Consider the following 22,657-nt stretch of genomic DNA (forward strand, 5'->3'; position numbering starts at 1 on the left):
TAATCCCTGTATCTACTGAACCGATTTTGAAAACTCTTTTACCAATAGAAAGCCACGTTATTTGTGCACATCATCAACATCTACTATCAACAGGAGCGGAGCATCAATGGAAAGTATTGCAAACAATTTCTTTTTGAGAGCTTCCGTTAGTCGGTTAAAGTTATACGAAAGTTGGAATGACATGGAATAGTTACCGCACAACTCGCACTTCCGCGGACGAAGTCGCGGGCGTCGGCTAGTAAGGTTATGTACAAAAACGTAGCAAATGTATCACTGTAATGTGGCAGCAGGTGACTGGTGACAGCACAGGCACTTTTGAGTTTGTAAACTCAAAGAACATCAACAACGCGTTGTTGTTGACGTTCTTTGAATTTAAATTTAAATATTTAGATTGATACAGGAAACGTGTGCGGTGTGACATCGACACAGGTTTACCAAAAGACGAGAAAGTGATGACGTATGCATGTGCGCCGCGGCTCGCTGCCGACCACCTGCCGACCTCCGCAGCGACAGCTTCCGCCGGGCCGCTCACTACAGCGTGCTGCTACTACTACTCGTTAAGTCTAAGGTTCCAGCATGTTGGACTATACATGTGTACCAGCTTAGTTAGAGGGGAAAGAGTTATTGAAAATATTAGCTCTATACTTGTAAAGTTGAAGGTCTGGATCTTTGGAACCGGCTATCTTCCAAAGCCGCCATAGACTAACTCCTTAGTAAGCTACTGTACCCACTTGCATATGGTAGGATCATAGGCCAACAAACTTTCAGCATTCCTACAATGAGGTCATCGTCGGCTCTTGGTCCGTACCATGTCAGAGCAGACTACAACAATCGTCCGTGCCGTGTCAGAGCAGACTACAACAGTCGTCCGTACCGTGTCAGAGCAGACTATATCAGTCGTCCTTACCGTGTCAGAGCAGACTACAAAAGCCGTCCGTACCATGTTAGAGCAGACCTCAACAGCCGTCCGTACCGTGTCAGGGCAAACTACAAGAGTCGTCCGTACCAATTTAATAAATTTAAATAGATTCAAGTAAATTTTATTGTAATTCGTCTGGTAATTATCCGAATTTCAACTATGATTTTAATAATCTGATAAAAATATCAATAATAATTAGTTAATGAGAGATATTTGTGCAAATGATGTAAGCAAACATGGTGCTGCCACACAGCAAGTTAATTAGTTATTTTTATTAACTTCTACTCTTTTACTTTTCTATACAGTATAGTGCGACATAAAATATACTAAAATCACCACCTTTCTTTTATGTTTATTTTTTTGGAGATAAACAAACTGTTTAATTGTTTAATGGAGTGAAATGAAACACAGCAAAACCAAAATTAATTTATTATCTAAAAATACTTATGTCTTAAATATTAATATAATACAATAGACGTAACATAACAGTACTCACAATGTGTAGTACACACATCGTAAACTAAATTGTCAGATGTAATATTAGAGATTTCCTTTACCATCCGGTGCGGGGACACTAAGCCGACGTCATTTGGTAGAGGAGAGGTAGTTCATTCTCCTAGCACTTCAGCCGGCAGTACAGGTAGGAAGGTAAATGTTTCAATACTTAGTTTAAAAGGATACTAATTTCAGTCTGACAAAATCGTTTACTTTAAAATGTTTTGATGACCATGAATTAGCACTATTGCAATGAACAGTATATTCGCTTAAATTGTGCTGATTTGTTTAGATGTATGTATGTTTGCATGTTGGGATGTGATTAAAAACGCATCTCAATGTAGGTACAGTATAACCTCTCAGTAAAGTGAGTGCTGTTCATTATTAATAATGAGCACCATCTCAGTCAACAAGTGTGTAGCGCCTCGAGCAGATGTGCTAGAAGCGAACTAGCTAACTCAGTGTTAGTGAAAACTTTATCAGACAGGGTTTGTTTACTGAGATACCAAAGCACTAGACTTGCGATTGTGTGACGCAGCAATGAGTCGCTGCATTGCGGGACGTTACAAGTGTGCTTGCACCCTTACATTGGCTGTGTGAGAGGACACGTTACAAGTGTGCTTGCACCCTTACATTGGCTGTGTGAGAGGAGACGTTACAAGTGTGCTTGCACCCTTACATTGGCTGTATGACAGGATTTAAATCAAAATGCATTGGAATTGATCACATTTTAATATAAAATGTGTCTTCATCACAGATCATCGTAACATCGAAGCTTTATCTTTTTATATAAACAATAAAGACCAACAATATCTTATACAATAGCAGTCCACGCTCCCAACCACACACATATATATTATACTTATATTACTTGTATACTTTCAAAAAGTTGAAATATATCGACAAATCTTTAGAAATGGTCGTACAAAATTTAAATTATTTGAATTTTTAGCCTGTAGTTTGGTACGAGACCAAAGCAAACAATTATTTTCTCTACAATAACTATTCTGCGTCAAAGGTACACCGTGCTAGTTTCACCGTCTGTAAGCTGCCCCGACAGTAATTAGTCCAATACAAGAAATCCCTTAACAATATCAAAAATGACCTCAAGGTCAAAATTCATAATTAATTTTTTTTAAGATCCTGTTAAATTCTGTTCCGTTCTATATCCTATACATAAAATCTTTGGACTTTGACCCAGTTTAAGCTAAAGTGAATGACCTCAAAGGCACCGTAGAGCCGCATAGCGGCATCCCGCGAATAGGATGGTGTTTGAAAATACAGAATGTTTTAAAAATAATCGATTTTTAATGTTTGTTACTACCGTAACTCCATAACTGAATTATACTTTGGTTTTTTTTAATACTTGATAATTGGGTACATGGTGTGTGATTTTGGTTTAAGACGAAGGAAACTTCACGGTGTATATTATCTTACTGTAGCTATAACTAGATCACTGTAACCTAACACTCCATACACACACACACACACACACACACACACACACACACACACGCACACACGCACACACACACGCACACACACACGCACACACACGCACACACACACAGACACGCGCACGCACGCACACACACACGCACGCGCACGCACGCACGCACGCGCACGCACGCACGCACGAGCGCTGGTGCGGACGCAGTAGTGCAAATCAAGTAATCTAGGTAGTACCTGCTCGATTACCACTCGACCTGTCATGTAATTGAAGCTGAATATTATGTCATTTAATACTTTGGTTGCCTACACATCAGATCTTAGTAAATGTTGAACTTAATTTATGAATACATAGCGGAGTGTAAGCTTTGAAGTGCAAAAGGTTTTTGCATTTTAGCGATACATCAGAAGCTTCGTCGCATCGTCCGGCTCATCGGATCTTCGTCGAATGAAACCGGAAACCGGAATACCGTTACCGGAATAGTCAACATAAAATTAACTAAAATAATAAAAAATTACTTGTACAATTAAATTGCGAATAAATAACTAATGAATTCAAATTATCATAGAACTCTTCATAACGAGTCAATAGAAGTACTGCGACGCGTCGACTTGTACTCCTCTGAACTGGAACACAAACGTATGGACCGCCGGCGCTCGCCACTGGACCGCACGGCGAGTGCTCTCTCTGAACTTGTAGTGTAACTCGCCTTTTCTACTGCCTCGTTATACATTACGGAGCGTCGCCTCACGCCTTCGCCTCGAGGTCGTACTTCTTCGCGTCGGCGTGCCTACAAACAGAAAAATAGATCCTAGTGAAGTGCTTCAACATCGGCGACCTTCGCTACAATACTCGTCACTAAACTTGAAATCCAAAAGCGTCTTTTAAGAAAAATTTAATTCGAGTTATCTATTCAGTTTGTTAGTAACATTCCAATAAACTATATACAGACGGTTAGGACACTTCATCAGACGTAGCAAAGATCATTACGGGGGCGCCAGGTCTGAGTTGAAGTCGACGACTTGACTTCAAATTTGGTGGCGAGCACTATCGCACAGATGAGCGAACATACAGACTGCAGACAGCTTCCGGCCGTTTTATCGCAACGGAGATTGAACACGAGCTTCATATTAAACACTTGTTAGACAAGTTGTGTGCAATATAGTTCGTAATAAAACGACAAACAGTATCGACCAATAAACTATATATTCGCTTGTCTATTGAATTATAATGAATGTCAAGCAATAAAAACAAAAGGATATAGTAAAAATAAAGTATTAAGAGAGCGGAAGAAACAAAACAACGTAAACAAAACCTCGGTCGCGCCGGACCGCAGATTTTCCATACATACCAAGTTTTAATCAAAAAGTACTCGGCGGAGTCCCCGCTGCCGCTGAGCGCGGACCCGTCGTCGCTACTGTCTACTATTATAAACTTCTTGTCCAGTCTGAAAATTCCACACAAAAACGTTCGTCTTTAACTTTTGGAAGAATTTAAAAAAAGAGCCATCTTTGATGTAGCGTCCCAGCGAATGCGCCCGTACGAGTGCGTGCGCGCGTGCGTGCGCCCCGCGCCTGCGGGCCGGTCGATGTCCCCAAGCGATGTCCCATGATGATTGTTTGCAGACTGTATACATTGCAAACATTTTATAATAATGTGATGATTGTTTTGAATATTTCGCTTTTAAACGGTTGCTGGATGAAGATATATTATTATGTGCTACGTCCAATGGTTTTAATGCGATGATATACCAAAACACAAATCAAATTAAAACGATTTTGTTGTGTTAAAATTCACTCTCTGTTGTGTTTGTTCCTTGTTATAGATATTTCTTTTTTCTCGTTCTTTGTTTCCTTATTCTTTGTTATCTTGTTTGAACTTTAAATGATTGTTTTAAATCATCCTTTGCTTGCGTCTTCGATATTCATATCAATTTATTTTTACGTTTTCTATTCTTCTTTTTAATTTCGCATTGTCTAATTAATCCAAATCTTACTGCGATTGCTACGTTTTCAGTACTAATGTCAGTGTGAGTGTGTTCATTTTTCTGATATTCATATGTTTTTAATTATATTGTTCTCTAAGATGTTTCTTCGTGATTGTCTTTAGTTTCTTGAATACTTCTTCACATCGATAATATTGAATTAGAAAACAGTCACAGATAAGGTAAACTTTTACATGATTAATGAGCCCCTACTTATTCTATGTTAATGAGACCCAAAGCCACGAGGATATCAAACCAAGAGTAGTAGGAAAGTCTGGCTCAATATCCTCTAAAAGCGACCCAAAAGGCGAAACACGAAGATTATCTCGGCGTTGTCATGTGATATTAATACCTGTTTGAAATATTTAATAACCAAAGACAGTTTTAATCATTGTCAAATATCAATGAAAATGAAAATCTCCTACATTTTTTAGCACACTTGGAGACATGCAAAATTAAGTTAATTAAACAATGCTTCAACTAATTTAGAAACTATACCAAAGTCATACAGCACGAATATAAAAAAAACTTAAATAGCTTTATAATACTGATTGCCTGCAATGAGCACTATTGTAGGGAATATTGTCAGAATCATGTAAGCAGCAACAAAGCGTCCAGTACAGAAATAACAAAAAGCGATGAACAGTCACAGTCTGACTGTAGACTTGTTTGTACTTTGAATACTCCACGAAACGCCTATCTTTTACTATAATTGGAACATGACAACACCGAGAACCGCCAGTAGCAACTGGTGGGAAGTGGTAGAGGGTGGTAGGCGGTAGGCACGCACCTGTAGAACACGTAGTGCTGCAGCATGAAGAAGATGTCAAAGGCGAGCGAGAAGGCGCCGAGGCCGAACTTGGTGGCGTCTCCGAAGAAGGAGATCCAGTCGTTGTAGTTGTACGCGTTGAGGGTCATCTGCAGGATGGAGAGGAAGCCGCCCGTGAAGTCCAGGAAGATGTTGCCGATGGACCAGCCCACCGTCGACTTGCGCTTGTAGTTCATGTACGCCTGCAACACGGCACGTTATCAATTCTTTTTGTTTATGATGACAAAGATGAACAACTCGCTCAATGCCCTGCGGCGCCCGCGGCCCGGGCTCGCCGTCGCGGTGCGAGCGACTGCGACTCACTTGAGGCACGTATTTGATGAGCGTGATGCACAGCTTGATGTAGCTGCAGTAGTAGAGGAAGTCGAGCCAGGCCAGCTTGTGAGCGGCGCCCAGGCTCGCCGTCACTACGATGACGCCCACGAAGGCGCCCAGGATCGCGCGCCCCACGTTGGATACTCGCTGGTTTTCTCTCTGAAAAACAAGAAGAAACGTGCCCACTTTAAGCAGATGCTTCTCGCTTACATGGAGGGTGAGAAAAGTATTGCTACTTTATTTTAAAGACATGGCTGATATTTGTTCATAAATACATATATAAATATAAATACAAAAAATGATAAGATAATATGAACGCTCTAAAATGTAGAAAAGACTTATACATATAAGTTTTGTTTTAAGAAGATAAAACACGAGCATTGAAGGAAGAGCACGAGTGTAGATGCGTCATCAAAGGATCCTTTAAATATACACCCGCGTCACAAGTCCTGAGAACCGCTCGGGAGATTTCTGCCTGCCACACAATGTTTCACCTGCATTATCATATAAGTCGATGGACGTCCACTGCAAGACATAGGCCTTTTGTAGAGTTCCAAACATCACGTTCCTGAGCTGCCTGCATCCAGCAAATCCCTCTGACTCGCTTGATGTCGTCAGTCCACCTGGTGTACGGTCGACCAAAACTGCGCTTTCTAGTGCAGGTTCGCCATTCTAACACCTTGGGACACCATCGGCTCTTCGAACTATGTGCCCCGCCCATTGCCCCTTCAGCTTTGCGATTCGTTGAGCTATGTCGGTGACATTGGTTCTTTTGCGGATCTCCTCACTTCTGATTCGATCACGCAGAGATACTCCTAGCATAGCTCGTTCTATCGCTCGCTGTGTGACTCTGAGCCTGGTGTTCGAACGACTGTGTTAGATCTCTTGACGTCTTATCTCACTGATAGATCTCAAATAACTGAAATTAGTAGATAATGTCACAGAAATGTCTTATCGATCAACATTTCGTTGCGTTTAGTATGAAGTGCCACAAGGGAGCATTCTAGGCCCATTATTATTTATTATATATATTGATGACCTCTAATCGGTATTATCTCAACCTATGGTCCTTTTTGCAGACGACTGTACAATTGTATGAACGTCATAATACATTAACTTATGAGGATGATATTAATATATCCATAGAACAAGTAATTGATTGGCTTGTAAAAAATTATTTAAGTATTAATTTAGAGAAGACTAAACTTAGCTGGTTGACAATATATATATATATACAACGTGTCCCAAAATTCAACGATAAGCGGGCGCCAAAAGATTGACCTGCTCATGAGCACTTAAGGAAAAATAATAAAAAAAATATACCTAAATTTTTTTTTTAGTTACAAAATAAATTTTAAAATTCTTTGAAAATTTACACCTTGTATGATATTTTGAACTACCGCAGCTACAATTTCTTAAATATGCTTAAGATTTTTTTTGTATCGGAACCTAAGTAGTACTACTATTCACCACAACTCTTAAAAACACCACAATGCCCGCAGTTTTTACACAAAAAAAAATCAAAATATTTTTTTTCCCTCAAATTTTTAAAGATTTTTACTTTCAGTCTACTTTGACTCATGGTCTTGCAAAAAAAAGTATGAACACCGCTATGGCAAGTTATTTTCAAAGTTGACGCAACTAATCAAGATTTCAAAATAGTATAATACCCTAGGATAACTAGTCACAAAAAAAAATATGCGTACCATTTGTAAACAAGAACCAAATTTCTTAATTGTTCTTGTTGTTAGTAATAAATTTTACTATGTTCCAAAAATGTGTTTGTTATTTTAATTACACAACATTAAAGTAAATGTTCGAATTGTTTTCCACCGGCATTAATACAGGCACGACATCGCCTTAAAAACGACCGTTTTATTTTTCGCGCATATCTTCTAGCATTGATATGTGCCGCAGCCTGAGTGATTTTTTGCCGAAGCTCGTCCAATGTCGTAATCGGTTTTGCGTAGATCCTGTCTTTGAGACAACCCCAATAAAAGAAATCCAGGGGGTTTAGGTCGGGTGATCGGGGTGGCCATAGGATAGGACCAAGTCGCCCGATCCAACGCCCCGGATACTCGTGGTCTAGGTATTGTCTCACAGGACGAGCGTAGTGAGCTGGGCAACCATCATTTTGATACCACATATTTTGAAGGTCGCTTAGGGGGACGTCTTCTAGTAATTCTTGCAAATCATTTTGTAAAAAGTTCAAATAACTGTCCCCATCTAAGTTTCCTTGTAATTCAAAAGGCCCAATCACTTTTCCATTTAAAATGCCCGTCCATAAGTTGACCTTAAATTGATATTGGGATTTGTCTTCTCTCATCAGGTGCGGATTCTCATTGCTCCAGCTGTGTAGGTTGTGAAGATTTAAATAGCCATCTTTCTTGCAGGTTGTTTCATCCGACCATAGTACTTTATCCAAGAACTGAGGATCTTCCCGATGCTTTTGAAGCATCACTCGGCAAAATGCGATCCGCAGTGGATAGTCCCGTGATAGTAACGTTTGTACACGTCTGTAATGATATGGGTGTAGCCGATGACGTTTTAGTATTCGATGTGCTGAACTTTTTGGGATTCCCGTAGCTGCTTCTATGGCACGCACTGAGGTAGTTGAATCAATGTTTATTTCATTGAGAACTTCTTCATCGCATTCCGATCTAGGTCTTCCAGCGTTTCTTCTAGCTGACGGCAAACGACCCTCCGAAAACGCTTGATGCACATTCATAAATACCCGATAATCTGGATATCTTTGAGCGTTTGGGTACCTTCCTCGATACAATCTGCTAGCAGCGTTAGCATTGCACCGACATTCTCCATAAATGAGATGCATGTTAGCGTATTCCATCGGCGTGTATGGTTGCGGCATGATAACGCTAAACAGTCCAAAATACACCAAAAGTCCAATTCACAAAACACAGGCACAGTCCAAAATAATGCCAGGTCAGTTCAGTTTGCAGATCACTTAAGTCCAGTCCAAAATGCAAAGCCAAAAGTCGTTAGTACGAGAGCCACGTCAATTGAATACGTAAAGTTGCGCAGTAAACAAAGGAGCAGAGCGTACTGACTTGCTGGGAACAGGATTTTCTTTACCTGCATCATTGTCATTCAACAAAGAACATCTGTCTATCCCTCTCTAACGTATACTTATCGCTATCTTTCTCTCTCTCTCTCTCTCTTATTTTTAAATGTTATCGTTCGTTCCATTAAAATTCTAGGAAATTGCAACGTATGACTCACATCATTTTGTGCATAAAGTAAAAGTGATTTCTAGGAGCAAAAACATTTTAGAAATTTAGTTCTTGTTTACAAATGGTACGCATATTTTTTTTTTGCGACTAGTTATCCTAGGGTATTATACTATTTTGAAATCTTGATTAGTTGCGTCAACTTTGAAAATAACTTGCCATAGCGGTGTTCATACTTTTTTTTGCAAGACCATGAGTCAAAGTAGACTGAAAGTAAAAATCTTTAAAAATTTGAGGGAAAAAAAATATTTTGATATTTTTTTGTGTAAAAACTGCGGGCATTGTGGTGTTTTTAAGAGTTGTGGTGAATAGTAGTACTACTTAGGTTCCGATACAAAAAAAATCTTAAGCATATTTAAGAAATTGTAGCTGCGGTAGTTCAAAATATCATACAAGGTGTAAATTTTCAAAGAATTTTAAAATTTATTTTGTAACTAAAAAAAAAATTTAGGTATATTTTTTTTATTATTTTTCCTTAAGTGCTCATGAGCAGGTCAATCTTTTGGCGCCCGCTTATCGTTGAATTTTGGGACACGTTGTATATATACAACGTGTATGTATGCTTAAGATTTTTTTTGTATCGGAACCTAAGTAGTACTACTATTCACCACAACTCTTAAAAACACCACAATGCCCGCAGTTTTTACACAAAAAAATATCAAAATATTTTTTTTCCCTCAAATTTTTAAAGATTTTTACTTTCAGTCTACTTTGACTCATGGTCTTGCAAAAAAAAGTATGAACACCGCTATGGCAAGTTATTTTCAAAGTTGACGCAACTAATCAAGATTTCAAAATAGTATAATACCCTAGGATAACTAGTCGCAAAAAAAAAATATGCGTACCATTTGTAAACAAGAACTAAATTTCTAAAATGTTTTTGCTCCTAGAAATCACTTTTACTTTATGCACAAAATGATGTGAGTCATACGTTGCAATTTCCTAGAATTTTAATGGAACGAACGATAACATTTAAAAATAAGAGAGAGAGAGAGAGAGAAAGATAGCGATAAGTATACGTTAGAGAGGGATAGACAGATGTTCTTTGTTGAATGACAATGATGCAGGTAAAGAAAATCCTGTTCCCAGCAAGTCAGTACGCTCTGCTCCTTTGTTTACTGCGCAACTTTCCGTATTCAATTGACGTGGCTCTCGTACTAACGACTTTTGGCTTTGCATTTTGGACTGGACTTAAGTGATCTGCAAACTGAACTGACCTGGCATTATTTTGGACTGTGCCTGTGTTTTGTGAATTGGACTTTTGGTGTATTTTGGACTGTTTAGCGTTATCATGCCGCAACCATACACGCCGATGGAATACGCTAACATGCATCTCATTTATGGAGAATGTCGGTGCAATGCTAACGCTGCTAGCAGATTGTATCGAGGAAGGTACCCAAACGCTCAAAGATATCCAGATTATCGGGTATTTATGAATGTGCATCAAGCGTTTTCGGAGGGTCGTTTGCCGTCAGCTAGAAGAAACGCTGGAAGACCTAGATCGGAATGCGATGAAGAAGTTCTCAATGAAATAAACATTGATTCAACTACCTCAGTGCGTGCCATAGAAGCAGCTACGGGAATCCCAAAAAGTTCAGCACATCGAATACTAAAACGTCATCGGCTACACCCATATCATTACAGACGTGTACAAACGTTACTATCACGGGACTATCCACTGCGGATCGCATTTTGCCGAGTGATGCTTCAAAAGCATCGGGAAGATCCTCAGTTCTTGGATAAAGTACTATGGTCGGATGAAACAACCTGCAAGAAAGATGGCTATTTAAATCTTCACAACCTACACAGCTGGAGCAATGAGAATCCGCACCTGATGAGAGAAGACAAATCCCAATATCAATTTAAGGTCAACTTATGGACGGGCATTTTAAATGGAAAAGTGATTGGGCCTTTTGAATTACAAGGAAACTTAGATGGGGACAGTTATTTGAACTTTTTACAAAATGATTTGCAAGAATTACTAGAAGACGTCCCCCTAAGCGACCTTCAAAATATGTGGTATCAAAATGATGGTTGCCCAGCTCACTACGCTCGTCCTGTGAGACAATACCTAGACCACGAGTATCCGGGGCGTTGGATCGGGCGACTTGGTCCTATCCTATGGCCACCCCGATCACCCGACCTAAACCCCCTGGATTTCTTTTATTGGGGTTGTCTCAAAGACAGGATCTACGCAAAACCGATTACGACATTGGACGAGCTTCGGCAAAAAATCACTCAGGCTGCGGCACATATCAATGCTAGAAGATATGCGCGAAAAATAAAACGGTCGTTTTTAAGGCGATGTCGTGCCTGTATTAATGCCGGTGGAAAACAATTCGAACATTTACTTTAATGTTGTGTAATTAAAATAACAAACACATTTTTGGAACATAGTAAAATTTATTACTAACAACAAGAACAATTAAGAAATTTGCTTCTTGTTTACAAATGGTACGCATATTTTTTTTTGTGACTAGTTATCCTAGGGTATTATACTATTTTGAAATCTTGATTAGTTGCGTCAACTTTGAAAATAACTTGCCATAGCGGTGTTCATACTTTTTTTTGCAAGACCATGAGTCAAAGTAGACTGAAAGTAAAAATCTTTAAAAATTTGAGGGAAAAAAAATATTTTGATTTTTTTTTGTGTAAAAACTGCGGGCATTGTGGTGTTTTTAAGAGTTGTGGTGAATAGTAGTACTACTTAGGTTCCGATACAAAAAAAATCTTAAGCATATTTAAGAAATTGTAGCTGCGGTAGTTCAAAATATCATACAAGGTGTAAATTTTCAAAGAATTTTAAAATTTATTTTGTAACTAAAAAAAAAATTTAGGTATATTTTTTTTATTATTTTTCCTTAAGTGCTCATGAGCAGGTCAATCTTTTGGCGCCCGCTTATCGTTGAATTTTGGGACACGTTGTATATAAGAAATTATTTAAATTTTCCTACGCACTGTGTAAGTGTAAGAAATCAGCTAATATTGAAACACTGCGTATGGCTCATTTTGGATATGTCATCATCATCATCTCCTTACCCTTATCCCACTTAAGTGGGGTCGGAAAAATATGTCAATGTCAATCTTTTCCATTCGTCTCTATTACTTGTCAACTCATCATCCACTCCTTTTACACACATGTCCTCTTTCACACAATCCAACCATCTCTTCTTTGGCCTTCTTCTCCTCTTATGACCTTCCACTTGCACATTCAACATTTTTCTAGTAATATGACTTTCCTCTCTACGCACTACATGTCCATACCAAGCTAACCTTCTACTCCTCAATTTTTCTATCACTGGCGCCACCTTCAGACTTCCTCTTATATACTCATTCCTTATTTTATCTATTCTTGTCACACCACACATCCATCTCAACATACGCATTTCGTTCACATGCATTCGTTTACTATCCGTCCCTTTCACATTTTGGATATGTCATATCAACTCTAAGATACGGAATAATGCTTAAGGTCATTCTCTGTCACTCAGGGCTTATTGGTTACATTCTTAGTGGGAATTGTTAGGCCTGATAGACTTTCATTCAATAATTGTGTTTTGCAGACAACCGCTTCTGATGTCAAACCCATTAAATCCGACATATATAAATAAATATGTAAATATGTATATCTAATATGTAACAAATTATTTAAAATTTAAATATATTATATGAATATATGAATATATGAACATATATATAAGTACATAATTCCTGTCACCTCATATATGAAGCACTGGGTGATGGTGACGAGCGTGGCGAAGGCGGCGTGCAGCGAGAAGAACACGTCGTTGAGCTGCACCGGGTTGTGGCTGCGCGGGTGGCGGCTGAAGTACTCGGCCTGCGCAAACGTACTATATAGTGCACACTGTAACGCAGCCATAGCTGAATCATTGCTAATTGAGACATTTTTGCACTACCAGTAACTTGAAAACAATTAACAATAAAAATATTATTTTAAGACTTGACGACTCGCAGTCACGGATTAAAGTTTTCTTTTACATAGACATTCATTGAAACAAATATTAGACTTAAGTGAAACCAGTATTGAATCAGAATTGTCACCTGTATAGCCTGGGAGAAGTACAGGCCGCAGTTGAAGAGCGAGTACATGGTGAAGCCCATGATGTTGAGCGCCAGGAAGTCAAAGTTGAGCCCCACCACGCTCTTGCGACGGAAGTTGATGTAGATCTGCATGTAGAACGACACCGACCACGCAGCGAAGTAGATCCAGCCCATGATGTACGACAGCACGTAGATGTGCTGCGAGTGCATCACCGTCACGCGCAGGAACACGTTCTGCAGGCTGCGGGACACACGCTACGGTCACTTTAGCCTTCACACCTTAAGTTTACTTGGTCGTAAATGGTTCCTCATTACAGGGCCAGGTCATCCTCCTTTACGTGCAGGAGAGGAGACTTTTTTTTGAGGTTATACCTACCACGCTGCCCCTATGCGGGTTAGCGGTTTTAAGATATAGTTATGTGATGGAATTTAAAGAATGCAACGTTCTTTTTGAATTCCATCACATAACTATATCAGATATAAAAACTTCTTTCGATTTGTTAAAATTAAAAAGAACAGAACATCTGTGGGGCATGTCATTGTAATTGTCAAAGTAGTGTATCTAACATCATTGATGTCATTGCTTAGCTATTATTTTTAATGAATGTGTGGACTTAGGTATTTTTCCGAACCTAATGAAGCATGGCAAATTGATACCACTTTTCAAATCAGGAGATAAAACAGATCTTAATAATCATAGACCAATTACAATATTGCCAACATTTAGCAAGGTTTTTGAGAAAATCATTTTAAATCAACTTTTAAGTCATTTTAATTTAAATGTTTCATCCTGAACAGTATGGTTCTACAAAAGGTCACAATACAACTGATGCAGGTGCTAAACTTTTAAAACATATCTATGAACCATGGGAAAGTTCTAATAATGCTATTGGTGTGTTCTGTGATCTGTCCAAGGCATTGGATTGGGTTTACCATAACACTCTATTACTTAAGTTAAGCCAATATTGCATCAAAAGTGTTGCACTTGAACTCATTGCCTCTTATCTCAGTGATAGAACACAAAAGGCATAAATGATATACAGTCGCACGGTTCTACTACCATAATGGGAGTCCCACAGGGTTCAATTCCGAGTCCTTTTTTATTCTATTGATTCACTGAAAATAATTTGCTTTTAAATGCAAAGAAAACTGAATGTATTTAGTTTTCATTACCAAATGTTATAAAATTAGATAAGTCTATAATGATAATGATGTAGGCGCAGATGTCGTGCGTGCGCAGCGCCGACGCTTTGGGCTGCGCTCTGCCCGGCACCGTCACCACCGGCGGGAAGGACTGACCTGACGAATCCGGTGGGAGTGACATTGAACGTGACGTCGGAATGTCCCAGGCTCCGGCCGTAGGCGCAGATGTCGTGCGTGCGCAGCGCCGACGCGTTGGGCTGCGCGCTGCCCGGCACCGTCACCACCGGCGGGAAGGACTGACCTGACGAATCCGGTGGGAGTGACATTGAACGTGACGTCAGAATGTCCCGGGCTCCGGCCGTAGGCGCAGATGTCGTGCGTGCGCAGCGCCGACGCGTTGGGCCGCGCGCTGCCCGGCACCGTCACCACCGGCGGGAAGAACTGCACGATGTCCGGGTGCTGGATCTGCGCGGACACGTTCAGTGTCGTGTTGTATTCTCCTCTGAAAATGGTCTTAGTATTATGAACATGTATTGTTGTTGTGGCAGCGATAGTGTGAATAAGAGGGTGATTGGGTTCAGTTCTTTATTTGAGTAGCGTGCACGCCGTCACGCTGCTAGTTCCGCTATTGATTTTGTGCGATGATGTTTTGTAACATAATTGTCAAAATGTTTAGAGTGGGCAATGGGCATGAATGTAGAACATGTGTGACAGGAGTGGTGTTTGTCAATGGATTCTGCAAGGATCCTTCGCCTGCCCAAGTCCTGGGACCAGCGAGATGTTTTGTCTGCCACAATATGGTGGTACAATTCTTCCGCCGCGTTATACTTCGTGTGTTAAATTCGATTCCTATGATGTTACAAATATTACAGAACATAACATCTAGCGCGCAGGAGTGCCGCAGGACTCACACTTGTACGAGCTGGAACAGGAAGGTCTCCTCCACCAGCAGCTTGATGTCGGTGATGTTGACGTACATGGTCTCGTTGCTCTGCGGCCGCGCGACCGGCAAACCTGCAGGTGGAATCATTCCTTTTTGTAATATTTTACATATTCCCCCGTTGTAAGCTAAATAAAAAAGAATTATCTTTTAAACGAAATGAACGAAAACGAAATTGACTGACCGACGGACAAACGAGTGGTACAGGGGTTCAGTTTAGTCGGCGTACTCGGACGTTCAGAAGTTCAGAACTCTAAAAAATATTTTAAAACAAACAAAATGACATGCGTCCAGGTACAGAAACATAAATATTTCAGGAATTTAACTTCAATTTAGCTAGTATACAAAAAACGATTACAAAACATTATTTTTAGGGTTTCGTAGTCCACAAGGAACCGTTAGATATAGTTTCGGCATGTCCGTCTGTTCGTCCGTCTATTCGCGGTTTAGTACAGAGACTATTACTACTAAATTGTAAATTAGCATGAGTATCTATACTTATAATAAAACTGGTCGAATTGCAACATTTATTCGCAATTTGAGGTTTGACTTATACAATTTGTAACACCAAACGTTGCAAACCGTAGCATAACGGACGCCAGCGCCATCTAGAATCAAATCACGCCAATATTTTTCGATATTTCGATTTAGGGATCCGTTTGTTAAATATTAAGCTTTAAGAGCTAACTTTTCAAAAGTCAAGTGTCCACTCTCTACCGCCTAAACGGTTGTTTATAGATACGTAAAAAAAATTCGAGAGTAGAATATGTACAATGAAATTATAAGGAAAACTATAACACCTAAGTAGAAATTGCTATTCAAAGAGTTATAGTCGATCAACTTAAAAAATGTAATCGACTTCCGTTGTTAATTAAAAAAATAAAGTTGTCAGTAAGACAAATCAGAGTTTGTTAAAATTAGAAATCTGAAATTTGGTATGGATATGTATATTAATTACGCCTATAAAATGGTAAAAAGGAAATTCGAAAAGAGAAATATTTGGGGGTTCATTCCCTACATGCAAAGTGAGGATGAATTTTTTATCGTCTATCATAATCTACGGAACCCTACACGCGCGTGGCCCGTTACGCACTTGACCGGTTTTTTTTTAAATAGTTTACCCAGTAACGTTTGTTTTAAAATGAGTAATAAGTATCCTAATTCCTAACTATATTTACTTACCTAATAAAAACATGGCTATGAAACAATAGCTTATCCTACGGGTGTTCGACCCGGCAGCCCCGGAACACGACTTGAGCGCCATCCTTGCAGTTATATATATTTATCTGTGAACAAGTCAAATCTGTTGTTATAATTAGGAAAATCTTCTCTGATAATGAAAACTATAATAAATATATATAGCGTACTAGTGATGTTCATGTATCTACCCACTTCATCATAGGGGTTTTAAAGAAATAGATTGTCAAGTAGATGACAAAAATTCAAGGCAAAATTCCTCAAGAGGACCCCGAAAGCACGGTAAATATATCTTTACTCTGCCGAAAGCGACAGTACAATGTAGGTATACAACTAAAAAGTTACAACAATGTAGGCAGATTGACAACAGCCAGGTATTCAGTTCAACACCTTGTGATGTTATACAGCAAATAAATGCCTCAAAGTTCAAACAATACTGTGACTCATCAGACGATATAATAATAATGATTCGGCGTGAAAATTCTTTTCTCAAACTTCTATAAAAATGGAAAACAATGTAAGTACAACACAATGCCCGCCCACTTGTACAAACACAACATTTATTAGTACTCCATGTACCAGTGTACCTACATAACCTCCTCTGCAATTCCATTACAATAAAAACATAATTTTATGATACATGAAACAACTATAAAAGCGACGATAAAAGTGACCATCGCATGTAAGAACTGAAACGTCGTACAAGTTAGCCACAGGTGCTCGCAAACCGTTGGCGGATTTCATTTCAAGACGCTTTTATTCAAATAGATGATTCTTTTGAACAACAAACTGCTCTGTTCTCGTAAAATAAATAAAAAAAATCTTCTTGTAAATGTAAAATACTGAGTAAATGATCACTCTGGAGAGCAACAGCTGCGCATCACGCGACACCTGCGTCTGCTGCAGGACTCTGATGAATGGAGCGTCAGTTTTATGCTACAGCATCAGCTCAAGGTTGTGACTTGGTCAGTCACCGAAATCAATTACAGCTAACAACAGAATTTCCACATACACTGTAAACACCATGTAACGTCACTTGCTTTTACGTCAAACTCGCTGAAACGCCAAAATCACATGGCTTTGATTGGTTTAGCTGAGAAATTCTTTGTTTTGTTTACAAATTAGGACAGCACGTGTACACTGTTGACCGACTAATGAGCAGAAGTCATGGACTTCATAAGTATCATGTTCTTGGTTGCTAACTTTCAAACAGTAAACATGGCTAGTGAAAGAAAGTCACTGTGTACTGACAAATCACCAGTCATCAGTTAGACAAGTATCGCGCACAACGACACACTCCCAGCACACAAAGTGATTCACTCGCAGGTATAATAATATTTGGTACGCGAGAAAGGAACAAAAACTACAAAGGCCGCTGTAATAGGACAAACGGTTCGCAGATAGATCAGTGTTTGTACCCACACCAGTCACAATATACAACTTACAACTATGCAGTAGATAAGTACAAACGCAACGGTTACAATATTTTTCTCCGGCAGCAATTAACATTAAAATCTTAATAATGTCTTAGAATATTAAGAATTTACATATATAACCTGTAAAATTATTAAAAGTAAATCGTTTAAAGATATAAGTTTTTTTTGTATAGAAGATATACCTATACTAAAGAACAATCAATCAAACAATGCAATCCAAGATGGAAGCAAGCGGACTAACTTGTTAGGAGGAGGATAAAAATCCACAACTCTTTCGGTTTCTACGCGACATCGTACCGGAACGCTAAATCGCTTGGCAGTACGTCTTTGTCGGCAGGGTGGTAACTAGCCAGCGGCCGAAGCCTCCCACCAGCCAAATTATTTATTTAAAATAATATTAAATTTGGAGACTTAATTTCACCCACAAAAAAATCTAATAATTATAAAAAAAAACACATACCTAAATATAAGATCTACAGATAAACGAACCTAATAATAATATAATTTATTTCAGAAGAAGAAGAATCCGTTTTTTACGGTTAAACACCTATTATGTGCCAGGTAACGCGGGTACGTACACATCATTCAAATTAATAATTCCTAATGAAGTCTATATTCACAATACCTACACCTGCAGGCCACAGGTAGCGGCCACAGGTAGCCTACCTGTGCTGTACGTCTGTGGTCTGTCGGTGGTCACTGGTGACTGGACGCGACCGGATTCAGAAGTTGCACTTGCACTTCAATGTTTTCGCAAACACTCGCAGCGTGCGACACCGTACACCTGTACACACGGACGTCCCCTGCTCACTGCCGTCCGCCGCTCACTGCTCACTGCTCACTGACAGTGTCACCGCTCACCACTCGCTCAGGCAAACTCAAACCGGCTCCAGTCGAACCAACCGTACCGTCATAAGCATAATATTATCATGTATTACGCGTAACGTAGCAAAAAAATATCAACGAATGTTAATCACGCTAATACCTACTCGTAATACCACTGATGCGAATGTGTTCGTTCGTGTGACACTTTCACGATTTAATATTGCCGATCGGTGATTCGGGCTTCGAAGATAACTTAACACTTATCTTATTAAGGCAATTTATTTTTATACGTCCAAAATGGACGAGGTTCTACGTACGCTGTATCTTTTTTATTTAAACGCTGTATCTTTTTTATTTAAACTTCTTCTTGTCACAATGTAGTACAAAAAAAATCTATTTTGGTTTTATTTTTGTACACATTAGCCGAAATTTTATGGCTTTTAAGTTCTATTGAATTTGTACAAAAAAAACAAAAACCCCTACCTTCAATGCAAAATTACTTATGCTATGATTTATACATTATGATTATTTTTGAACAGTCGTTTCGGCTAATGAACAGTCTGCGGTATTACAGAGGCTACTTATTTTAACCTCGTACATTCCAATAAACACTTGTCAATTCTGTAACATACATATTTATGTTTATAATTAATAAAGATAGATAAGACTAAACCACATACCGGAAACAAAATCCGTACAACTTATAGAAGGTAATGGATTTAAAAAATCTGACAACTGACAGTAAATCGTACAACTTGTCCTTAACGTGTTACACAATTTGAAATTGTCAGCTATTGTAATAGAGATAATGATTGAATAACAATCGGCAATGGTCGGACGCGGTCGTACAAGTCGGTTAACATTGAGCTCGGCTCGTGACTCGGTATGTGTCGCAAATGGCAATGATCAGTGAACTTGATCAAAGCCGCAAGTTGAATGAGTAGTATTTTTATGTATTTTGCCATAACAGCACAAACTAAATGTATCAAAATGTAACACAACATGTGCTCGCAAAACAAATGCCTAACTTGATGACTATATATTGTATGGGCACCTCAGATTATTATTTTTGTTCCTAGGAGGTGGACGAGTACCTATATCCGCAGATGTTTCGGCTGTGCGTCGATGGTTCAGTCACAATTAGCAATTCATACGGAAGAGTACATATAGATTTTTTACATTGCTTTTTTTAATATTTAACCGTTGATTAAGACTCGAATACCGGATATCTAAATTCCGCGCCGACGCCGCGTAAGTACTCATAGGTACTCAGAACCTACAGATCCTGTCAAGGCACACGAGGCGGGCGCCGCGCCTAGCGTTTTCTGATACCTAATCGTTTTGTACAACAGGACAAAAGAATAACAATATATTTACAATGCCACAAGAGTTTCAGAAACGGTTATCTTCGGAGCATCTATTTCATTCCGACAACAATACAACGTCTCTGTGCTCAGGGTTGTGCGTGAAACGAAACTTTATAAACCTATCAAGTTTTGTTAGGACGCATTAGGCAAAATCTTCGTAATTATCTCAAATTAAAGTCATCAATAAGGAAAAAGGTGAGATCTAAGGCGGGCTGTTTTGTAAGAGCAAACAAAAGAACCAAATCCGCCAAAGGCAATTGAACAATCGCCCACCCCGGCCATGGGCATGCACTATCCTGACCAGCCGCGCGAGTATATCTAAAAAAGCTATCAATTGTACAATAAAAAAAAATACTTTATCAAAAAAAAGTTTGCTACAATGTTTTTTTTTATTCATCTTTTTGTCCCGACGGGTGCAGAGATCGAGTATTACGACATTTATTTAAAACTTATGGTTGGTTTGATTGTTCGTTTCGTTAGCTTTTTTGTTTAGCTTGTTGGTAATAGAAAAAATAATTGTATTTGCCGGCGGGCAAAATAGTTTAATTATATAAAAATAGTTTTTGTATAGTTTAACTATACAAAAATAGTTTAAAGCGGTAAGTTTAGTGCTTTCTACGTTCAGTGGTTTTCATATAATATGTACAATAAATATAAATTACAATATTTAGAATATTAACAACATGTTATGGAATTTTGACAACCATATTTTTTCAGGTACTTATCGAACCAATTATTATTGAAAAGGCACGCACGTCAAACACGGCACAGGAATTTTACATCGATTAAGCAGTGCCACACTTTTATCATCATATGAATCGACATAATACTGTGCCAGCACCAGCGCGCGCCCGCGGACTACTTCCTATTAATTGCAGTGGTACGTAACCGTTTTGTATTCTGCAATATAAATAAATAACATAAATAATTAATATTATAAATTGTCAAAATAATATTAAATTAATTTAAGTCGTCGGTAGGCCTCCTGGGTCCAGCGGTCACGATTCCCGCGATTTGTATATATTTTTACCGCCGCGGTCATTGTTGATAGCGATCGAAACAGTCAAAGGCCGGCAACCCGCAGGCAGCAGCTCGGTGGGTCCAAGCTCCGAATCCCTTCTCATATACGCTTGGCTTTCAAACATTAAAACAGCCTGATAATAATGATTATATAGATGATACTCATGTAAGCGTCAGTCGATACAATTATTCATCGCGCACGCTGTGCGCCGCGGAGGAATTTTAATACGGAGATAACGTTCTCACGAGGACGCTACGCGCGAATGAAGCCTCTTTGTGTGACAGGAGCAAAAACCGGGTTTACGAGAGTAATTAATTTGTTTGTGATATAGGTATAATATCTAGAACACCAACTATTTAAAGTCTCGAACGTAGATTTAATCACGAAACACATATTCAGTAAGTTGTGGTCCGGGGCACGTGGCGCCGTCGGTCGCGGTCGATGTCGTTCAGATCTGATACATAATGATGTCAAATATTCTAACATTCATTATTTTTATCAACGTATTAGCTCGCCAACAAGTCTGCAAAACGACATTAGAAGTAACTATCTTTATAGAATAATAATTATAATATTATTACTTTTCTAATAATATAATACATAATAATAACGAACAATGCTAAACGAAATTATTTATTGTAGCCTCAACAGCCAACGACAAACTGGTTCTTTTCGTTATACTTAGATAATATTACTATGTATTAATATTAGATAAAGAACAAGATAAAATTTTATTTCCTTAACGTATTAAGGAAAAACGTTTTATTTAGTGTATAAAAAACTTATATTAAGTATTGTAAGTTTGAGCCACCCTAATATCACTATAAAGGTAAATATGTATTTAAATTATAGGACATTATTTTTAATCTCAACAAATGATTACAAATGTGAATTTTTGTATCTGTGATGGCACGTGACACTACCACCAAACGACTCAATGGATCTTGGACGACATTCGTAAAACACAGATTAAACCTATTAATGATTTTCAAAATACTCAGTAAAGTTAAATAAATGTTATGCAAGACATCGTTAAGAGATTTTAAAGTATAATACGACGTTTATCTACAACAAAGTCTGTGAGAAGTATCTACTTAACGCTTCAATTGTTAAAGATCTTCCAGTTGAGATAACAACAAGCGATAAAAAAATTTGATGAGTATTATTAAGTAAAAAAGAAATCATTACGTCACCATACGTTAACGTTATCAAAATAATTATAAACAAGAAAAAAATGCCACACATCTTGTCATTCTAAGAAAATTTCAAGATTAGATATAAGAATAAATATATAACGACAAACCTTATGACCTTAAACTACAAGAGCGTTTGCATGAACAGACAGAGAGACGCATTCGATACGCAATATTTAATTAAATGAAGTAGTAGTAATAATAAACATAGTCATTTTAAACTATTACATCAA

The 22,657-nt window shown here is 38.5% G+C and overlaps 1 protein-coding gene across 5 annotated transcripts in view; it reads right to left on the bottom strand.

Moving 5' to 3' along the window:
* Positions 1 to 22,657, bottom strand: part of LOC112045098 (cystinosin homolog) — a 57,399-nt gene that overhangs the window by 4,981 nt on the left and 29,761 nt on the right. For 2 of the 5 annotated variants that reach the window (XM_052882589.1, XM_024081171.2), the window contains exons 2-9: positions 16,568 to 16,671; positions 15,357 to 15,459; positions 14,747 to 14,947; positions 13,303 to 13,543; positions 12,959 to 13,078; positions 5,981 to 6,151; positions 5,639 to 5,859; positions 3,666 to 4,311 (exon numbers count right to left, since the gene is read on the bottom strand). In XM_052882589.1, coding sequence (XP_052738549.1) covers positions 3,990 to 4,311; positions 5,639 to 5,859; positions 5,981 to 6,151; positions 12,959 to 13,078; positions 13,303 to 13,543; positions 14,747 to 14,947; positions 15,357 to 15,459; positions 16,568 to 16,649 — 1,461 coding nt within the window. In that variant the 5' untranslated portion in view covers positions 16,650 to 16,671 and the 3' untranslated portion in view covers positions 3,666 to 3,989. The other 3 variants (XM_052882591.1, XM_052882588.1, XM_052882590.1) reach the window with 3 other exon arrangements.

Source organism: Bicyclus anynana, chromosome 7 (genome assembly GCF_947172395.1).
Source record: "Bicyclus anynana chromosome 7, ilBicAnyn1.1, whole genome shotgun sequence".
Taxonomy (NCBI): domain Eukaryota; kingdom Metazoa; phylum Arthropoda; class Insecta; order Lepidoptera; family Nymphalidae; genus Bicyclus; species Bicyclus anynana.